We start from the raw sequence: 21,634 nt of genomic DNA on the forward strand, positions 1-21,634 counted from the left end.
TGTTCAGCTCCCACTGAGTGAGAATATGCAGTGTTTGGTTTTCTGTTCCTGTGTTAGTTTGCTGAGAATGATGGTTTCCAGCTTCATCCATGTCTCTGAAAAGGACATGAACTCATCCTTTTTTATGGCTGCATAGTATTCCATGGTGTGTATGTGCCACGTTTTCTTTATCCAGTCTATCATTGATGGGCATTTGGGTTGGTTCCAAGTCTTTGTTACTGTTAACAGTGCCACAATAAACATACTTGTGAATGTGTCTTTACAGTAGAATCATTTGTCATCCTTTGAGTATTATATAGGTATTATGTTTAAGTTTTTATTCCATCTTGAGTTAATTTTTACATAAGGTGTAAGGAGGCATCCAGTTTTAGCTTTCTGCATATGGCTAGCTAGCCAGTTTTCCCAACACCATTTATTAAATACGGAATCATTTCCCCGTTGCTTGTTTTTGTCAAGTTTGTCAAAGATCAGATTGGTGTAGATGTGTGGTGTTATTTCTGCGGCCTCTGTTCTGTTCCATTGGTCTATATCTCTGTTTTGGTACCGGTACCATGCCGTTTTTGTTACTGTAGCCTTGTAGTATAGTTTGAAGTCAGGTAGTGTGATGCCTCCAGCTTTGTTCTTTTTGCTTAGGGTTGTCTTGGCTATACAGGGTTTTTGTGGGTTCCATATGAAATTTAAAGTGGTTTTTTCCAATTCTGTGAAGAAAGTCAATGGTAGCTTGGTGGGGATCGCATTGACTCTGTAACTTACTTTGGGAAGTATGGCCTTTTTCACAATACTGATTTTTTCTATCATGAACATGGAGTGTTTTTCCATTTGTTTATGTCCTCTTATTTTCCTGAGCAGTGGTTTGTAGTTCTCTTTGAAGAGGTCCTTCACATCCCTTGTAAGTTGTATTCCTAGGTATTTTAATCTCTTTGTAGTAATTGTGAATGGGAGTTCACTCATGATTTGGCTGTTTGTCTGTTATTGGTGTATAAGAATGCTTGTGACTATTTCAGTGATTTTATATCCTGAGACTTTGCAGAAGTTGCTTATCAGCTTAAGGAGATTTTGGGCTGAGTCGATGGGGTTTTCTAAATATACAATCATGTCATCTGCAAACCTGGACAAGCTGACTTCCTCTCTTCCTAATTAAATTCCCTTTCTTTCTTTCCTTGCCTGATTCCCCTGGCCAGAACTTCCAATACGATGTTGAATAGGAGGGGTAAGAGAGGGCGTCCTAGTCTTGTGTCTGTTTTCAAAGGGAATGCTTCCAGTTTTTGGTCCATTCAATATTATATTGGCTGTGGGTTTGTCATAAGTAGTTCTCATTTTTGAGATATATTCTGTCAATACCTAGTTTATTGAAAGTTTTTAGCATGAAGCACTGTTGAATTTTTCTAAGGCCTTTTCTGCATCTATTGAGATAATCACGTTTTTTATTTTTTTTATTATTTTATTGCACTTTAGGTTCTGGGGTACATGTGAAGAACATGCAAGATTGTTGCATAGGTACATACATGTGGTTCAGCACCTCCATCCCCATCACCTATATCTGGCATTATTCCCCATGTTATTCCTCCCCAACCTCCCTACCCCCCACTGTCCCTCCCCTAGTACTGCCCACAGACCTCAGTGTGTGATGCTCCGCTCCCCGTGTCCATGTGTTCTCATTGTTCAACACCCGCCTGTGAATGAGAACATGTGGTGTTTGATTTTCTGTTCTTGTGTCAGTTTGCTGAGAATGATGGTTTCCAGGTTCATCCATGTCCCTACAAAGGACACGAACTCATCGTTTTTGATGGCTGCATAGTATTCCATGGTGTATATGTGCCACATTTTCCCAGTCCAGTCTATCATCGATGGGCATTTGGGTTGGTTCCAGGTCTTTGCTATTGTAAACAGTGCTGCAATGAACATTCATGTACATGTGTCCTTATAGTAGAACGGTTTATAATCCTTTGGATATATACCCAGTAATGGGATTGCTGGGTCAAATGGAATTTCTATTTCTAGGTCCTTGAGGAATCGCCACACTGTCTTCCACAATGGTTGAACTAATTTACACTCCCACCAGCAGTGTAAAAGTGTTCCTATTTCTCCACATCCTCTCCAGTATCTGTTGTCTCCAGATTTTTTAATGATCGCCATTCTGATTGGCGTGAGATGGTATCTCAATGTAGTTTTGATTTGCATTTCTCTAATGACCAGTGATGATGAGCATTTTTTCATATGTTTGTTGGCCTCATGTATGTCTTCTTTTGTAAAGTGTCTGTTCATATTCTTCACCCACTTTTGAATGGGTTTTTTTTTTTTTCTTTGCCTGTTTTAGTTCTTTGTAGATTCTGGATATAAGTCTTTTGTCAGATGGGTACATTACAAAAATTTTTTTCCCATTCTTTTGGTTGCTGGTTCACTCTAATGATTGTTTCTTTTGCTGTACAGAAGCTCTGGAGTTACATTAGATCCCATTTGTCTATTTTGGCTTTTGTTGCCAATGTTTTTGGTGTTTTAGTCATGAAGTCCTTGCCGGTGCCTATGTCCTGAATGGTTTTGCCTAGGTTTTCTTCTAGGGTTTTTATGGTGTTAGGTCTTATGTTTAAGTCTTTAATCCATCTGGAGTTAATTTTAGTGTAAAGCGTCAGGAAGGAGTTCAGTTTCTGCTTTCTGCACACGGCTAGCCAGTTTTCCCAACACTGTTTATTAAACAGGGAATCCTTTCCCCGTTGCTTGTTTTTGTCAGGTTTGTCAAATATCAGATGGTTGTAGATGTGTGGTGGTGCCTCCAAGGCCTCTGTTTTGTTCCATTGGTCTATATCTCTGTTTTGGTGCCTGTGCCATACTGTTTTGATTACTGTAGCCTTGTAGTATAGTTTGAAGTCAGGTAACGTGATGTCTCCAGCTTTGTTCTTTTTGCTTAAAGTTGACTTGGCTATATGGGGTCTCTTTTGGTTCCATATGAAGTTTAAGGTGTTTTTTTCCAGTTCTGTGAAGAAGGTCATTGGTAGCTTGATGGGGATAGCGTTGAACCTGTAAATTCCTTTGGGCAATATTGCCATTTTCACAATATCGATTCTTCCTAAGCATGACCATGGAATGTTTCTCCATCTGTTTGTGTCCTCTCTTACTTCCTTGAGCAGTTGTTTGTAGTTCTCCTTGAAGAGATCCTTTACATCCTTTGTTAGTTGTAGTCCTAGGTATTTTATTCTCTTTGTAGCAATTGTGAATGGCAGTTTTTTTCTTGATTTGGCTCTCTTTAAGTCTGTTATTGGTGTATAGGAATGCTTGTGATTTTTGCACACTGATTTTGTATCCTGAGACTTTGTTGAAATTGCTTATCAGTTTAAGGAGATTTTGGGCTGAGATGATGGAGTCTTCTATATACAATCATGTCGTCTGCAAATAGAGACAGTTTGGCTTCCACCTTTCCTATTTGAATGCCCTTTATTTCTTTTTCTTGCCTGATTGCTCTGGCTAGAACTTCCAGTACTATATTAAATAGGAGTGGTGAAAGAGGGCATCCTTGTGTAGTGCCGGATTTCAAAGGGAATGCTTCCAGTTTTTGCCCATTCAGTATGATATTGGCTGTGGGTTTGTCGTAAATAGCTTTTATTGTTTTGAGATATGTTCCTTCGATACGTAGTTTATTGAGAGTTTTTAACATAAAGACCTGCTGAATTTTGTCAAAGGCCTTTTCTGCATCTAGTGAGATAATCATGTGGTTTTTGTTTTTGGTTCTGTTTATGTGGTGAATTACTTTTATAGACTTGCGTATGTGGATAAGCTTTTGATGTGCTGTTGCAATCAGCTTGCCAGTATTTTATTGAAGATATTTGCATCTATGTTCATCATGGATATTGGCCTGAAGTTTTCTTTTCTTGTTGAGTCTCTGCAGGATTTTGGTATCAGGATGATGTTGGTCTCATAAAATGATTTGGGAAGTATTCCATCTTTTGGATTGTCTGGCATAGTTTCAGAAGGAATGGTACCAGCTCTTCTTTGTGTATCTGGTAGAATTCGGCTGTGAACGCATCTGGACCTCAGCTTTTTTTGTGTGGTAGGCTCTTAATTGCTGCCTCCACTTCAGCCCTTGTTATTGGTTTATTCAAGGTTTCAGCTTCTTCCTGGTTTAGGCTTGGGAGGGTCTAAGTGTCCAGGAATTTATCCATTTCTTCCAGGCTTACTGGTTTATGTGCATAGAGTTGTTTGTAATAATCTCTGATGATGGTATTTCTGTAGAATCTGTGGTGATTTCCCCTTTATCATTTTTTATTGCATCTATTTGGTTGTTCTCTCTTTTCTTTTTTATTAATCTGGCTAGTGGTCTATTTTGTTGATCTTTTCAAAAAACCAGCTCCTGGATTTATTGATTTTTTGAAGTGGTTTTTTTGTGTGTGTGTCCCTATCTCCTTCAGTTCTGCTCGCATCTTAGTTACTTCTTGTCTTCTGCTAGCTTTTGAGTTTTTTTAATATTGCTCCTCTAGCTCTTTCAATTTTGACGATAGAGTGTTGATTCAGATCTTTCCTTGCTTCTCATGTGGGCACTTATTGCTATAAATTTTCCTCTAGACACTGCTTTAAATGTGTCCCAGAGATTCTGGTACATTGTGTCTTCATTCTCGTTGGTTTTGAAGAACTTCTTTATTTCTGCCTGCATTTCATTGTTTATCCAGTCAACATTCAAGAGCCAGTTGTTCAGTTTTCATGAAGCTGTGTGGTTCTGAGTTAGTTTCTGAATTCTGAGTTCTAATTCAATTGCACTGTGGTCTGAGAGACTGTTTGTTATAATTTCCATTCTTTTGCATTTGCTGGGGAGTGATTTACTTCCAATTATGTGGCCAACTTTAGAGTAGGTGTGATGTATTCTGTGGATTTGTGGTGGAGCGTTCTGTAAATGTCTATCAGGTTTGCTTGTCCAGGTCCAATTAGTCCCAGTGAGATGAACCAGGTACCTCAGTTGGAAATGCAGAAATCACCCGCCTTCTGCGTCGATCTCTCTGGCAGCTGCAGTGGGAGCTGTTCCTATTCCGCCATCTTACCTTCCTCCTTATTGGATGGTTCTGTGTTTCAGGAACATTGACTGATCACAGTGCAGTTACGTGTTAAAACCATTCTCTTGGACTTCACTCTGAGTTTGCACTTCCTATATGGAGAGTATGCGTTTCTAATCCATATAAAAGATTAAACGTGATTCAGTTCTTTGCTGTTCTGGCTTTAAGGCCTTCAGATTCCCTGTTAGCAGAATTCATTCCCCACTGAAAGTATGTTGAATGTGTACCCAATGCAAGACGGTTTGCTAGGTACTAAGGAAACCGACATGTCTCTGCCCAATCAGAATCTGCCATCTAGCAATGAGGCCGCATGTGAGCAAACGCAGATACGTGGTCAGCGGTGGACTCTCCGCCACGAGCGCCAGTCTCTGGGTGGTCAGGACATGAGGGTCGTAGGCCATATTGTGACCATCCATTGCCAGTTGCCAAAATATAGAGGGTATTTGATTTGCAAGAGGGAGGAGATGAGAATGTGAAGAAATTCACTGCTGGCAGGCCAAGGCAGGTGGATCACGAGGTCAGGAGTTCAAGATGAGCCTGGCCAAGCTGGGGAAACCCCGTCTCTACTAAAAATACAAAAAAGTGGTGGAGGTTGCAGTGAGCCGAGATCACGCCATTGCACTCCAGCCTGGGCAACAGAGCGAGAGACTCCATCTCAAAAAAAAAGGGAATTCACTGTTATGAGCTGAGGTGGTCTCCCCTAAATTCATATATTGAAGCCCTCACTCCTAGTGTTTTAGGATGTGACTGTATTTGGAGATAAGGACTTTAAAGAGGTGGTTAAATTCAACAGAGGCCACATCTGACACATTGCGGTAGCTAATAAATATTTGTGCAATGAATGTACGAATGAACCAGCAGCCGAGTCCTCCTCCCTGTCTCCTCCAAATGCCTTTCTCACTTTCCCTCTCACTTTCTAAGTTGCCCTTGGCCAAAGGCATGAGCTAATGCTTACCTCAGCGGGTGGTGCTGACATCAGAGGCGGCGGTACCGGTACCGTCTCCCTGCTCTCCGCCTCTTCCCTTCAAGGGGGATGTTGGGAAGCTGTGCTGGGCTCACCTGGTTGCAGTCCAGATGGCCTCAGGACTTATTTATGTTCCTGTCAGTGCAAAAAGAACTCAAGCCTTCTCATTTTACCATTCTTTAGAGGTTTTGTAGGTTTTAATAAAGACCTTAGAGATTCCCTTCTTTGCAACTAGAAAAGAATAATTCAGGTGCAATAATTAGGGTTCACGCAGTCCGTGTTGATGTGGAAGGGCCTAATGAGGTATTTTTCTTTTTTTCTTACTGGACTCTCCCAAAGGGAGTGCTTACTAGGAAAAAGGAAGCCTGTAGTGATGGAGGGGTGGTGGCCTGTGTTAGCTGGTCCTCCAGAGAAATGGAGCCAAAAGGATGTGTGTATGTGTAGAAACAGGAAGCTGGATTCAGTGCATAGCAACCAATTTACATGGGAGGGGGAGGGAGGCTGAATTGTGCTTAAATAATACATGACTGTCACCGACCCAGAGCCCGCGACGGCTCTGGAGGCTGCAGGGAGGGGCCTCTGTCTGAGTGCCTTCAGATGCACCTGCAGGGAGAAAGCATCTTCCTTCCCCCAGGACTCCCCTGAGCAGAAAACTTCCTAGTCATTTGTCATGGTTTAGGAGCACAGCCACCTGGAGACAGGGCAAGGCTGGATGTCATCAGAGGTGGTGTGCCAGCTCTAAGGTTTTTCAGCTGCTCCCTTCTCTGAGCTGCTGTCGCACTTACCATCTGAACTGCTGATTCAGGCTTCGGCAGCACACCCGTAAATTTCACGCACTGCTAGTAAAGCGCGATCAATGACGATGTTCTCTGTCCCTGGCTTCCCAAACACATCCGCAGGCAAGAAGGGGCCGGTCGGGAATTGAGGGTGTTGGTTAACCCGCTCTATGTTTTCAGGCTTCTGAAAAGGAAGCTTGTGGGGCAGGAACCCAGCTGTTGAGCAAAACTGTGGTGAGGGTTAAATCTGCCTCCTCTCAGCGTCTGACCCGTGCTGGCTCCAGCCTCCTCTGACCACTCAGAATCCCAGGGCCCCAGCTTGTCTGCTGCCCACTCAAGGCAGGTTCAGCTTCTACAGATGGATATGTTTTCCTCTTTCCTCTAGAATTAAAACACTATTCTCAAAAAAATAGAAAATAAATCAGCAGCTCCTTTAGGCTGGTGACTTCTGATTAGCTGGTCACTGAAGTCACTCAGGCCATGGGCAGCTAACTGGGCGCTAATCCTCCCTGGTGGTTGGCACTCCCAGAGCAGCTGGGGAACCTTGGTGTGAGGAGCAGGTGGGTATTTCAGAGAGTTCTGAGCCCAAATTTAGGAACACCTTACTCATTATGGCTGTGTCCCTGCTCGGGTAACCGGGCTGCCTATGCCACCCTTCTGTGCCTGGTTTGGATGCAGAGCAGTGGTTCCTAGCAGGGCCGTCAGCGTCCACCACCTCGTCCGCTCCCTCCTCACCTGGTGCTCACCCAGGAACGTCTGCAGCTAAGCTCCATGAAACACCACCTGAGCAGCCTGGGAGGGGCTAGGCCGGGCAGGACGTGCTATAGGCGTGTTCCTCCAGGGTGGGAGTTGCCTTGCCTTCCGACAGATACACACGTGTTGAGTGCACAGTGCCACTGAGACACAGTGTTAGGCAAAGACTCTATTATTATCTGCTTTGTTTTGGTGTAGAAAACGGTAAGTCAGGTCCACATTCACATGAAGGCTGCAGGAGAGGGTATGAGCGACGGCCTCTGTGGCTCTTCCGGCCCCCACTGAGGTTCAGGGTGTGAGGGACAGCTGCGTGCTGAGTAGGGCCTGGTGCTTCTCCCCAGTGGTGGCTGGAGACTACTGAATACTGAATACTGGTCTATATTTGGGTAATAATTTATTTCATAAAGTACTTGGTATAAACTGTGTGTGTGTGTGTGTGTGTGTGTGTGTGTGTGTGTGTGTCTGTGTCTGTGTCTGTGTCTGTATGTGTGTGTTAGCTTCCACAGTGATAATCTGGAATCCTCAATCCAGGGGTGGTGAGCCAGCATCTGATGGCCTGGTTTCAGGAATTGATACTCCAGAGGTCCCTGTAGTAAGCATTTTAAATATCGTGACCTAAATCTAACCAGGAGGCTCAGGAATGAACCTGTGGACCATTTAGAAATTTTTTTTTTTTTTTTTTTTTTTGGTGAAAACAAGTGGAGTTAAAGACATGTGGTTGACTTCAAAACTATTACAGGCACACCATCCTTGCATGAGATGGTATCAGCGCCCAGCAAGCCAGGGACCTGTCACTGTTGGTACTGGGTTCTAGGTCCAGCACTCCATTCAGCCAGGCGTCCCCTCTGCTGATGCAGGCTTGGCTCCTTCTGCCGCCAGAGTTGGCCTGGGTGAGGCTTTCATGCAGACGCTCCTCTGCGTGCCTGGGGATGAGAGGGGGACTCCACCCAGCACACGGGCGCCGTCTCTGGGACCACTGTGGGCACCTTTGTTAACAGTTTTATACCTGTTGCAGAACCCCTGAGACTTCCTGGGAATGAATTAAGCAAACCACATGAAAGATTAGGGATGGTGTGATGTGTACTCCAGCCTGCTTCCAACAGATGGAAGTCACTAATATTCTCAAAAGAATGGCGTCAGGCATGATGGCTCACATCTGTAATCCCAGTACTTTGGGAGGCAGGTGGATCACCTGAGGTCAGGAGTTTAAGACCAGCCTGGCCAACATGGTGAAACCCCATTTCTACAAAAAAAAGCAAAAATTAGCCGGGCGTGGTGGCGGGCACCTGTAATCCCAGCTACTCAGGAGGCTAAGGCACAAGAATCACTTGAACTCAGAAAGCGGAGGCTGCAGTGGGCCAAGATCACACCACTGCACTCCAGCCTGGGTGACAGAGAGAGACTCTATCTCAGAAAGGAAAAAAAAAAAAAGATTGGGGCCAGACAGAGTGGCTTTCCAGCCCTTCAGGAGGCTGAGGAAGGATGATCACTTGAGGCCATGCGTTTGAGACTGGCCTGGGCAGCATAGTGAGACCCCATCTCTACAAAAAATTTTTAAAAACTTAGCCAGGTATGGTGGTTCATGCCTGTAGTCCCAGCTACTTGGGAGGCTGAAGCAGGAGGATGGCTTGAACCCAGGAGTCTGAGGTGGCAGTGAGCTGTGATTGGGCCACTGAGCTACTTGGGAGGCTGAAGCAGGAGGATGGCTTGAGCCCAGGAGTCTGAGGTGGCAGTGAGCTGTGATTGGGCCACTGAGCTACTTGGGAGGCTGAAGCAAGAGGATGGCTTGAGCCCAGGAGTCTGAGGTGGCAGTGAGCTGTGATTGGGCCACTGAGCTACTTGGGAGGCTGAAGCAGGAGGATGGCTTGAGCCCAGGAGTCTGAGGTGGCAGTGAGCTGTGATTGGGCCACTGCCCTCCAGTCTGGGCAACACAGCAAGACCGTCTCTAAAAACAATAATATGAGCGAATGAGGCAGGTACTGAATGAAGGAACTTGTAGCAGGCGCCGTCTGGGAAAGAAGTAAGGCTACCTGCGGAATCTGGTTCCAATTATTAAAACGACTGTCTGTTATCCCAGCACCCACGTCTGCTGAGCACTTACCAGGCTGTGACCTGCTTCTACCCACAGCATCTTCCTCCATCCTCAGAACAGGCCCAGGGGAAACTGGGCAAGTCAGTACACAGATGAGGAGCCGGAGCCCAGGGGTGCACTGAGACTCCCTCAAAGTCATCTGCAAGTTGCAGGTAGTTTCAAACCAGCACCCAGGTTTCATGACTCCTCATCTAAGAGTCTCAGCAAGGGCTGAGATGCATGTGAGAATCCCCAGAAACATGTTTCCAGTGTATAGATGCCCCTACTGTGTGTAACGTCCCATTCCCTTTGATAGCTGTGGCTATGGAAACCCTCTGAATCTTCACCTGATTTTGTGCCCAGCGCCGTGTTAACCACAGAGGGCCATCAAAAGCATCCCTACCCTCCTGGTACTAGTATTGAAGGACCGATGCGCACGGCCTGCATTAGAATGGGATGAGGTATACGCTAAGAACCTCTTACAGTAGTGCATCTTACAATAGCCACACTGTCCTATGTCGGAGATTCTTTTTTTTTTTTTTTTTTTTGAGACAGAGTCTCACTCTGTCATCCAGGCTGGAGTGCAGTGGTGTGATCTCGGCTCACTGCAACCTCTGCCTCCTGGGTTCAAGTGATCTCATGCCTCAGCTGCCCAAGTAGCTGGGATTATAGGCACGCACCATCACACCCAGCTCATTTTTGTTATTTTCTGTAGAAATGGGGTTTCCCCATACTGGCCAGGCTGGTCTCGAACTCCTGACCCACAGTGATCTGTCTGTCTGGGCTTCTCAGAGTGCTGGGATTACAGCCGTGAGCCACCACGCCTGGCCAGAGCTTCTTAATGTATATTTGTAGAATGAATAAATCAGTGAATCGGTGACATAAGAGAGGCAGAGATGACTATCTGGGGCCATCAGGGAAGGCTTCTAATCACCATTCAGATTGGACAGTTTAAAGCATGGCCACTCAATGTGTGTAAAATGCCTCGTAATGGTTTATTCTTGTTATAGCTATCTCACTTCTAGGAATCTCTCCCTAGGGACTTGTCAGGATTAAAAAAAAGACTTGTATTCAGTGTGTGTTTGTTTATGTTCAATAGTGTAACCGTTAATTGTGGAAATGTGTGTAAATGAGATCGGTCCATCTACGTGGTGGAATGTTCTCAGGCATTAAAAGTCTGTTGTCAGAGCACACTTGCCGACTGGGGAAAGAACTACATGGTTGGATTATTAAAGGGAGAAAGGCTTTCAAAAGGACCACATCCAGGAAAACCCCAAATGTGTAAAAGTGCACACTCATGTGTGCGTGTCTATAAAATAATAACAGTGCTTCTCTTTGGGGTGAGATTAGGTAACTTCTTAATTTTCAATTTCCATATTTTCAAAGTCCAGTTTTAAAAAGCAGAGGCCTTTCTCTCACTGGGTCTTCAGGGACTTTGGGGGTTTGTAGATCTGGCATAAAGCCCTTTATTTTGAGTTTTTCTTCTGAGCACACAAAAGCTGTGTCATTTATACATCTTCGCCAGAACCTGCAGAGGCAGTGGAATTATTATTAAATGAAAAACAAGACAAGGGACATCCTGCTTACGCTGCATGCGGGCAGACCCCTACGTAGCTTCCTCGGGTAGCAGTGAGGTGGCCGCCCAGGGGACAGCCCAGCCCTCCTCCACCCCCGCTCAGCTGGCTGGATGTTCACGGTGCCTGTTCCTGACCTCTTGGCAAATGCACCTGTTAAACAACCAGCTGCAGGGAGGAGGCTGGAAGAGTCGGGGGTGCAGGGGACTGAGGGGGGACTGAATTTCCGCAGGAGAAATAAGCAACCTGCAAGTGGCACTGGCTGTCTCCTCCCTCCCTGCCTCACTGCCCTCTCAACCTCCTCCTTAAGGAGAGTCTTCTGGAGGTGAGGCCCGGCCAAGGGCCCATGTTCTAGGAAAAGGGGCCCCCAATGAGAGCTCACCCTGCCCGGTGGGGCGGCATGTTCTCGTGTCTGTAGCAGGGTTCCTGTGTGCCAGCTGGGCTTGCCAACTTCACTGAGTGCTGGGAGCCATGAATCTGTTGTGTTCACTGCAAGCAGCAGGGTGACTGTGCAGGGGTGTGCAGTCAGGGTTTGTTCAATGATCATTTGATAAATGTTGAGAAGGAAGGCAAGGGCTTGAAGACGACTCATCTCTTAGAAACAAGCCTTAGGAGGCTTGAGAGCCAAGGCTGGTCAGTGGTTGCGGAGGTCAAGGTTATGTGCACAATAAGCCCAGGGCATGGGTCTGGCCCTGCATGGGCCTGGTGCTCCTTCTCCACTGAGAAGAGGGACTCAGTCCCAGCAGGTGTTTGGTGAATGCAGACCTGTGGTCCTGTCAAGGGAGTCTGACGTTTGCGCACACTCCAACCGGGTTTCTGTTGTTGCTGCCTCTTCTCCCAAAGCTGATTAATTGATTGGTTGATTCATTCATTCATTCGGCTAATATTGGTTGAGCACCCACCATGTTCCAGGTTCTGTTCTAGCTGCTGGGGTTATAGAACAAGAGACACCCATGGGTGTTAGGAGCACTGCAGCCTTTGACAGGCCAATGCATGTGTACTCCCAGCGCTCTGTAGCTTTAGAAGGGTCTCTAGAAACAGCGCCTTTAGCTAGAAAAACAAGTGGGCCTGTCAGACACTGCAACAGGCCCTGAATGGATGAGGAGGCATTTTCTGCGTCCGGGTGCAGGGGTAGCCTGACCTGCTATTGCTGTGCTTTTCATGACCTTCCAGTACCAGGAGGGTCTGGCCAAGGGCATCCTGAGGCCAAGGGAGGCAGAATGGCCACTGACTACTGGTTCATGTCCTCCCCGAGACAAAGAGACAGGATCAAAAAGTATGGAAAGGATAAAAGTCATAATAAGAACAATTTTGATGGTTTAATGGTTTGAGAGACAGATATACCTCAGATTATACATGTCAATAGTTTTTCCACTAATGAGAAGTTACTTCTGATGGCCACACAACACATATCCTTCCCACCAGCCTCTTCAGAGAGGAGAGACTCTGACATGAACTGGTGACAAGGTATGTTATGGGCCATGACAGGCCAGCAGAGAACTGAGAGAGTTTTGGATTGGGAGGAGTTAGGGCGTTAGAAACAATTCTGTAATATATGCTGCCTCTCTGTTCTCTCTTCTTCAAGAAAAGGATCAGGTTGGCAGCACCCCCACTTGCTCTTCCAGTTGAAGGCGGTATGTTTAGAAAACCCTGTGACTTCTGCTCAGTTTACCCGAAGGAAGGCCAGTAGGTCTTGTCTAGGATTTGGCGAGAAGAAAAGCAGGGAGCCTGGGAGGTGAGCATGTCCAGGCAGGCACGGCAGAGCAGGAGACAGGGATGCAGAGAGGGTTTGCTAGGAGTGAAGAGTGAGTGTTTGCTTTGAGTGGCCACGCTGCCCTGTTTCGGGGCTGTGGAGCACTCAGTTGATTGGATGGATGTGGCATCAGCACCTAGGATGGTCCCTCATTGCTGCCCAGGGCAATGTGTCTGCAGTGGAAGGAGACTGTCCTCAAGGGAAGGTGCTTCCCTCGAAGACCTTTCCTGGTTCTGATCTGTTTTTGCTTTCTTGTCTGAACATGCCCAGTTACAACTGAGACAAGCACTCCTGTAACGGGGGCACATGCATCCAGGCCCAAGCAGGCTGCAGTGGCTGCAAATCCCCTTATTTTGTGTGAGCCCCAGAAACACTGGACTGAGGGAGGGCAACAGCAGATAGCACACTATCACCACAAGCTTCTCCATACTCTTCCCAGTGTTCAACTCTCAGGGTGCAAGTCCAGGGACTCGGGGACTTAGCTGACACATCCACTCACTCCTGGCTGATCTTCAGAACTTGTTGGGGGCCCAGTGGGAGGTCCTGAGAGGCCTGGGGGGCTAGACTGGGCCAAGGTGTTGCTATAGTGAGAAGCACCCGCCCCCAGGTCTTGAATCACTTTCTCCCTAGGTACTGGATAAAGAGGAATTCGCGACTCTGGGTAGAATAAAAGTGAACATTTAATGCCACCACAGTTTGATTCTTTTAAACACCAGGTTCTTTTCTGACAACATTTTACACCTCATATGCCACAAAAAGAGATCGCAGCCAGCAAACAATGTCTACACTGGAAATGCCACACAGCTTAATGGATTCATGTCCCCAGTTTGGGAGAACTATAACGCTTTTTTCTTGACTGTTCTCCAGGGAGCCTGCTCATACATTTATCATGATCAAGCCAACACCTAACTTTTATGTATCTATGCAAAGGCCCATGCACAAAACCAGCCTGCAGGGGGCTGTTGGGACCTGCCCAAGTACAGAAGAGTTTAATTTCTGACTTTAACAAATGAGTTTTATTGAAGAATTTGAACAGCAAACACTTGTGAACTAGTAATTTTTTAAATGGCACCAATCACCTATCTGGTTGAACAGTGGATCTCAGACAGTAACATTCAGCACTACCATTGAACTGTCAAACAAGACTTCATAAACTTACTAGGAATTTGCTGTTTCTGGCACAATAAATGCACCTGGGCAGGCCTTGTCTCCAATTTTCCAGTGGGCCCATTTCTACAGATAAGCATATTTATATATACATACATACATCACTAATCGTGGACTCAGAGACCTGGAGCTCGAAGGAAGCGCAAAGATCAGCTAGCACAGCGTCTTCATTTGACAGGTTAGAAAACCTGTTCCAGAGAAGCCAGGAACTGGGTCCCGGCCAGGACCTGAGTCAAAGCTGGAGCCAGAACTCAGGTGTTCGGTCCTGTGTCTTTCTCCATGTCAAGTGCCTCCTGTACACACGCACCCATGTGTGTGCACACACGTTAGACGAATGACGTGTGTGTTCATGTCGGCACAGACCTGGTGCAGCATGATCGAATGGGAAGAATCCGGGCAGCTGGACTCAGGTCCCAGTTTGGCTATGAAACCACTCTGAACTTGGGCCGGTCAGTGGCTCCTGACTTCAGTTTCTTCATCTGTAAATGACTGTCCCCAGCTCCGAGGCAGAGCTTCAATTTCTTCAAAGCACTTCCCGTCACTTACACCATTTTCTCTTTATGTTATCCTAGAAGGGCAGCTGTTCTGACCCCTGTCTTCCACTTGGGAACCTGAGGCCCAGCAAAGTGAAGACACTCGCCCCAGGTTGCAGAGCTAGTGACAGAACCAGGCCTGGTGACCCAGTTTCCTTGTTCCTAGCTCAAGGCTTTTGCTCCTAAGTTCAGCCACCTCTCAAATAAGACTACTGACCCTTGATACTCAGGGATCCAGGAGGGGACAGAATGCCTTAAGGTTGTCAGACTCACTAAAGTGCTTTGTTTTTTCCAGAAAAGAAGCAAAACAGGTACTGTTTATATCCACGTTGCTTTCCCAAACTCCCTTCAGCAGCCCCAGGGGCAGGATGGGAGTTGTGGGTAAATGTAGGGAACTAATACTGTCAGCACTTTCCTCAGAAATTTAATGTTGAACCAGGAGGAAGAGGTTGGATCCTCTTCCACACAAGCCTGTGGGAGTGGATTTCCAAGCCCATTCTCATCAAATTCAGAATGAAGGGATCTTTCCTATCCAGCTACTTACTACAGAAACAGCTTAGATTTTGAACTCAGCCCTGTACCTTGAAGATTGGACCCTAATCCTTATTCTCTTGATTTATCTATCCTTCCCTATCCCCCAGGCCATGACTCCATGAACAGACTTTGCTAGAGTGAGAAAAACATAGAAAAAGATAGCCACAGACAGATCTAGCAAACCTCCACTTCAACGCGTAGCGCTTGGGTAGCATTTCCAACCGTGTCGTGTAAACAAAGAACACAGGCAGTGCTGTGGGACAACATCCTGCATTTACACATAAATTATAACTTCTTCAGAAATCGAGTATGACGATGCGGGCTGTCAGCAGCTTGGCGAATGAGAGGAGGCGGCTTTGTCAGTGCTGAAGGTAATTGCTGTGTGTGCATGACATAGATGTGAGTGTGGCATTTCAGCACATGCCTCCACACATGTGGATACTGGGAACCACTGTGTTTAGAGAATGTGGATTGCATCAGCGAAGGCTCCATACAGCCCTGCGCCCCACTATGTCCAATATTGTGACATCACTGCAGGTTCTAGGTAGGGCCTCCAAAAGCGGAATGTGCTTGTTTAGGGAGGGATAAATTAGCTTCTAGGAATTTTTAGGAAAAAGCATTTTTGCTGCAGTCACTTCTCCTGGATTGGAATTATGCTTGTATGATTATGGAAATCATGAACAGGCTGTAATTTTAAAATGTGTCCCTTTGTCAGGAAGATTGCTAAGTGATACACTTTATGAGTTGTTACCCACCAATGTAGACCGATACTTTCTGGAGGTGGAAAAAAGAGACATTAGAATCCAAAGAAATGCTGCATCCCTACCGCCTGTCCCCTTAGCCCCCTGAATTTTAGAGCCATTTACATGCATCAGCCACACTGAACACCCAGCTGTTTCCTTTGGCGCAGAGAAAAGTGGGCTGCACTGGCCTTTCCACCCCACCCAGAAGACTCCCATGTGGTGGCATTGAAGAGTGTCCCTCAGTGAGAGGACAGCTGGGCCTCACACCCTGGCGGCAGCCTGGAGGCCCAGGGACAGTGGCAGCAGACGGCTTAGCCTCAACTAATAGCGAGCAGGACTTTCAACCTGTCAACCTGTTTCTCACTGGCAAGGTCTCAGGGTTTAAGACATACTGTCATCAAAAGCGAGGGACTCTTTTTGTCTGAGCTCCAATAGTGTGTTACTAGTCCAGCAGGAAAGGACAGTGAGCAAAGGCAGGAATCCTTCCATTTTTAGTTTGGAAATTAACTCATCTTTAGTCATTGGTTTTACGGTCTAAAATCCTTTTTGGAATAAGAAACCTAAAAACACTCGCTATAATCAGCAGCGGCCGCTGGTCTAGGTGGCTGCATTTGCAGTGAACAAATGTGCAGACCCACCAGCCTTGCCTTCTACCCACAGGTGGCTGCTTTACAGGGGCATGAGACACACACCCAGGTGGGCGTGACTGCATTTTTTGTCAACACAAACAGAACTCTGAGCAGCAGGCATGAGATTTGCAGGTGTGTGTAAGGTGTTTTGAACCTCCACCCTGGATGGTGGATGCGGCCGGACTGAAGTCACTGCCACCTTATAAGAATGTATTCGACTTCAAGTTTAAGGCTAATTTGCAACAAACCGGGCCAGGTTCCTGCCTGTGGAATTCCCCATGCTGCCATGTATGGCTGTTGATCCCTTCTTGGGCTCAGGGCTCCTGGTACGATTCCCACCTTTGTCACGATGGGACACATCTCTGCATTTGCATCTTCACGCTCCCCCACGTTAAGGATGGCAGTTGGCAATTAAACACCAGGCAGGGTGTTCCGTTCAAATTCGGAAGAGATGGAAGTTAGAGACAGCTTCCTCATGATGTCGAGGGGAATTCAAGGACAAGAAGATCCAGTTCGCAGCTCTTAGGTGGGGTCCGTGAGCCCGTGACAAAGCACGCCACCGCTCCCTGGCGGCAGGCAGCCCCATCATGAAATGCAATGCAGACTTACTCCCAGGGAAACGGTATCACCATTGCCCTTTGTTAGATCTTAGTTTTGCTCTGCTGCTGCTGCTACCACCTCACACTCATGTATTTGGAGCAGGGTCAGGAGGACAGGTTTTAGACAAGGAATTAAGACCTATGCATCTAAATGTTAATTTTAAATCCACGTTTTTTTTCTAGTCCCTTCATTTGTGGGTAATTTAGAAATGGGCTCTTAGACATTTCCCTTGCCTTCTGGGTTACCTGTCACCAAAACCGACAGGAGACCTGGAACACTCTCACCTCTGGCCACTGTAAGAGGCATCCTTCAGCTGTTGGGGTGCTTCAGAGTGGCCAGTCATCATCCCTGTAGTCAGTGTATGGGCAGAGACGGGAACAAGCGCATCATAATGTAAAATGCATGATTTCTTCACGTGGTTTCTCAGGATTGCTAAATTAAGATGTCTGCAGCTTATTTAGGTCAAAAAAAAGGGAGAGAGGAGAGAGAAAGGATATCAGTGTAGAGTGTTCTCCTTCACATGCCTGCGGGGTCCTGCGAGGGGTTCTGTGGCTGCGTCTTGGGAAGCCAGTCTGACTTGGTAAGAGAACTCTTGGTTTCATTCAACCTTTTGTTATAGCATAAAGTTGCTACAAATGGATAAAAGCAGACAGGCAGGAGGCAAGCCGAACGCCACTCCCCCAGGAAGGATTCCTCTGGTTTCCGTCCAGGAAGGACACCAGGCCCTGTCCTCGGTATGCGAGAGTCAGTACAGCATGGCAGCCTCAGGGGAAAATGTGGCAGGGCGAATGCCAAGCTCCCTGATGACTAATCAGATGAGTTTGTTTCCAACAAAAACAGAATATGCACCTTTGAAAAGCTCCAATTAAAGGCTTTTCATGAAGTAAATGTTTGAAACCAGCAAACAGGAGATACCCAATGGAAACCTCAAAGGATCGGCTTCCCTTCTGGCCCAGAAGCTCCGAGGGTGTTTCTGTTAAGGAAGGCCACTTCCACAGTGCTGTGAGGCCGGAGGCCAGCCCAGAGCACGGGACTGTCCTGCAGAACGAGGGGAGGTGTAGGAGCTAAGGGAGGTCCAGGAGCTAAGGGAGGTCCTGCTTCCCAGGGCAATAAACCTGTCAGACTTGGGAGCTGCACAGAGGGGAGAAGGAGCCCTTCCAGGGCAGCCTCTCACCATCATTCAGCCTGTTCCACTAGCAGATCTGGGCCTGTCTGCTGTTCGCATAGGAGCAGACTCTTAGGGAAGTGCAAAGCCAGACTCATGACCCATGGAGCTGGCTTCAAAGCACAGGAGCCTGTGGGCTGCAGTGTCCAGAGACACACTGACCAGGAAATGCAGTGGGTTCTTTTCCCCTGGGGAGTGGCTAGGGCTGAGTTGTTGATTAGTGAAGACAGCCTAGCTTGCAAATAGGCTCATGAAGATATGCCGCATTTGAGGGCGAAAGGGGACCATATTCTGCAACCCCCTAAGCACCGTCCTACATGTGAAGGCTGCAGGGACTCTTGGATTCTGGGCTACACTCTCAGCACCACAGCTTTTATCAGGCAAACCCCTTGACCACTCTGTACCCCAGGTTTTCATCACTAAAATGGGGATGATAATTCCTAAGGGAATTGTTAGAGGGAGGAACATCTGAATTTGAGGTCTTGAGTCGTGGGAGCCAAGACCTGGACATCCATAGTCATTCGACTTTGCCTTTCCAGGGTTGTGAGAGAGAGTTATGGAGGGGAAAAGCACGCTCTCTCCGCCTTTGGGTTGAGGCAAAGGCTGAGAGGACACGCCTGTCGCTTCTTGGTATAGAGGCTTTGGGACACAGGAGGCTGAAATTCAGGTACTCTGGACAACAGACAAGTTGTACAGTCTCAAGAATCCTTGTTCTGATGGAATACAGTTGGAGTCTCTGAGTATGTACACACTTGACAAGGTCTCTCAGCTGGGAAAACCCACTTTAATAAATTCACAACACCAGAAAATAAGAAAGAAATATGGCTCTGGTGAATTGGTTCAAGCTTTCATTCAAGTCTTTGGAATAAAAATGAGTACGAATTTTGAGGGCCATGAAAACTGTGGATCTATGGAACCACATGTGTGTGAGGACCAAAGTGGGGCAGCTCTAGACAGAACACAGACAGCCCACCTCCAAGGAGAGGGAGGACCCAGGTGGCAAAGGACTCCTCTTCCACAGAGCTGCAGGCCCGTCTCCTCTCCTATTCTCTACAGCGCCTGCCCCACGTCAACCTTCCGGGTCTGCCCTGACCATGCTGCTCGTGGGATGTGGCATCAATGGCACCTGCTGCTGCGAACCTGCTTCACAAGCGCACACACTGGCTCGTGCTGAGGAAGTCCCATGTTCTGAGTGGCCTTACCAGAATAACCGTAGAAGACAGTTAACATTTATTCAGAAGCAATACTGATTAGGAAATATCTCTACAAACACAACTTACTTAGAAACAGCAAGTCAGAAATAGGAGAAAACACCAAGAGAAAACGAGCTGTAAATACGTTTCAAAAATGTTTCGTGGTTTTCATCCTGACTAGCACCATCTGTACGTGAGAAGGTGTGAACATAAAGGTTTGGATAATAAGGATTTGCAAGGCACTTCATCAGTCCCTCTGGGGCTTGCTTTCTTGTTCTGTGTTCCCGTTCCACAGCAATCCTACGCCCGCCCCACTCCTTTCTCACGAAAGCAAGAGAAGAGTGAGGTCTCTTCCGCTCGCAGTTCTTATGTACAAACAAGGTCTGTAAAGGTCCTCAAAGTGCTTTTTCCAGTCTCACAGGGTGTGGACATCCCTCGGGCTTCCGATCATCTTCTCCTTCCATGGGGGTTTGGCGTTTGCACCCTTCCTACAGAAAACAAAAGAAAACTCGCCTTCCGCTCAACTCTCACTCCAGACTTGCCACCAACCTTCATCCTCATTCACTGTCTCTGATGCTCCGGCACAGAGGGCCGAGGGGCGTGCGACATCTCTGAAGTCCTGGGGAGCAGGGGGACCGCTAGGACAAGCGTCTGGCTCTCTACCGGCGCCTGGAGGTGACGTCGAAGCAGGTGATCATCATGAGGTGGGCCTTGCAGAAGTTGACGCGGCTCTCCAGGCGTTCTGTCACACACTCCAGTGCCTCCAGGTACTCCAGGGAATCCAGCTCCCAAACCTGCTCCAGGTCAACTGAAGAAGAGAAAGAGCCTGATGGAGAGCAGAGCAGATGGGGCGAGAAGCACCTCCCGACTGCTCGGCCCGCAGCTGCCACCCCCAATCTACCCCTTGCATCTGACGTGCCTACCTCAGGCAACCGCAGTGTTCCCTCCTGCCCGATCCTCAGCCTCTCTTGGGTGGAATGGGACACTCTACCAGTGTTTAAATCCTTAATGTTTTTGAGATGATACTGAGCAATAAGGTGACATTCTAGCCCGCCCTCCAGCTGTCTCCATCCCAGGGTTTGAGACAGCACTATCAGCCATTAGGTAAATACTTCTTCAAGCTGAGGCGGCGACAGTCCCTCCCGCTTTGGGGAGTCTCAGTTGAATGACATTTAGACCTCTGCCTCCTTCTATGAAAGGATGATTCTGGATTCTAACCTGATGTCTTTCCTGACATTCAGGCCTGCACAGAGTAGAAAGTCTGTGTCCTTCAAAGCCTGAAGAGCAAGTATCTGGGATCACCCCTTCTGGCCTCAAGTCCCCTACTTTGTCCAGAGGTGGCTGGGCAGAGGGATGGGCTGCCTGGCCCAGGCTCCAGAGGTCCAGCAGGGTCCCAATATGAGGAGGGAAGGCATGGACAGCAGCCAAAGGTGATGGGTGGCCTGGAAACCAAGGCCAGGGGCTAGCTCTGGGGCCGGCACTGTGTCCTTCAAAGTGACTTGAGAGTGGTCATTGCTACCTGCCTGCCTTGAGTTGCTGTGAAGAAGAAAATAAAAATGAGATGAGCACAAACTTGATTTGGAAACTGTGATGCGTTATGGAAGCCTTGGGATGAGAGTGGAAGCTGTCGTCTTTTTGCAAACAAGGTCCCTGAGCTCTGGACAGTGACATGGCTCATGAGGTGACACAGGTAATCAACACTAGAGCAGGAAGGAGACTTGAGGGCCTGAATACCAGTTTAATATTTAAAAACCAAAACAAAAAAGCAAATGAGCCATCATTCTACGGCCACATCAGGCTCCATTACTGGACAACCTTGAAAGTGGCACCAGAACGAAAAGCTAAAACTCAAAATGGATCTTTCCAGCCCATTCCCTGCCTCTTGCCCACAGGGAATAGCCAGCATGCAGCCTCATTGATTCTTTTTTCATTAATGTTTTCAATTCATCTTAAAGAAACAATCTCTCCCTTTCATGTTGCTTTCTGTTCATTTTCTCTCTCGGCATCAAAAACGCTGATTTCTGACATGTACCAAGACTAGAAGGAAGCAACTGTTTGCTGGAAGCATCTAAACACATATGTATTGATGTTTAAGCTTGCTCCCATCCTGGGAAAAAATATGACTCTGTGAGATGAAGATAAT

General features: G+C 47.0%; 2 protein-coding genes across 13 annotated transcripts in view; one reads left to right on the plus strand and one right to left on the minus strand.

The window, feature by feature from the left end:
- SMYD3 (SET and MYND domain containing 3) overlaps positions 1-21,634 on the plus strand; it is an 839,170-nt gene that overhangs the window by 792,362 nt on the left and 25,174 nt on the right. The window lies entirely within an intron of this gene.
- KIF26B (kinesin family member 26B) overlaps positions 13,590-21,634 on the minus strand; it is a 636,506-nt gene continuing 628,461 nt past the window's right edge. For all 11 annotated transcript variants that reach the window (XM_035280614.3, XM_035280618.3, XM_002760848.7 and 8 more), the window contains one exon: positions 13,590-20,299. In XM_035280614.3, coding sequence (XP_035136505.3) covers positions 20,151-20,299 — 149 coding nt within the window. In that variant the 3' untranslated portion in view covers positions 13,590-20,150. The remainder of the gene's footprint in view (positions 20,300-21,634) is intronic.

This window comes from Callithrix jacchus, chromosome 19, assembly GCF_049354715.1.
Source record: "Callithrix jacchus isolate 240 chromosome 19, calJac240_pri, whole genome shotgun sequence".
Lineage (NCBI taxonomy): Eukaryota > Metazoa > Chordata > Mammalia > Primates > Cebidae > Callithrix > Callithrix jacchus.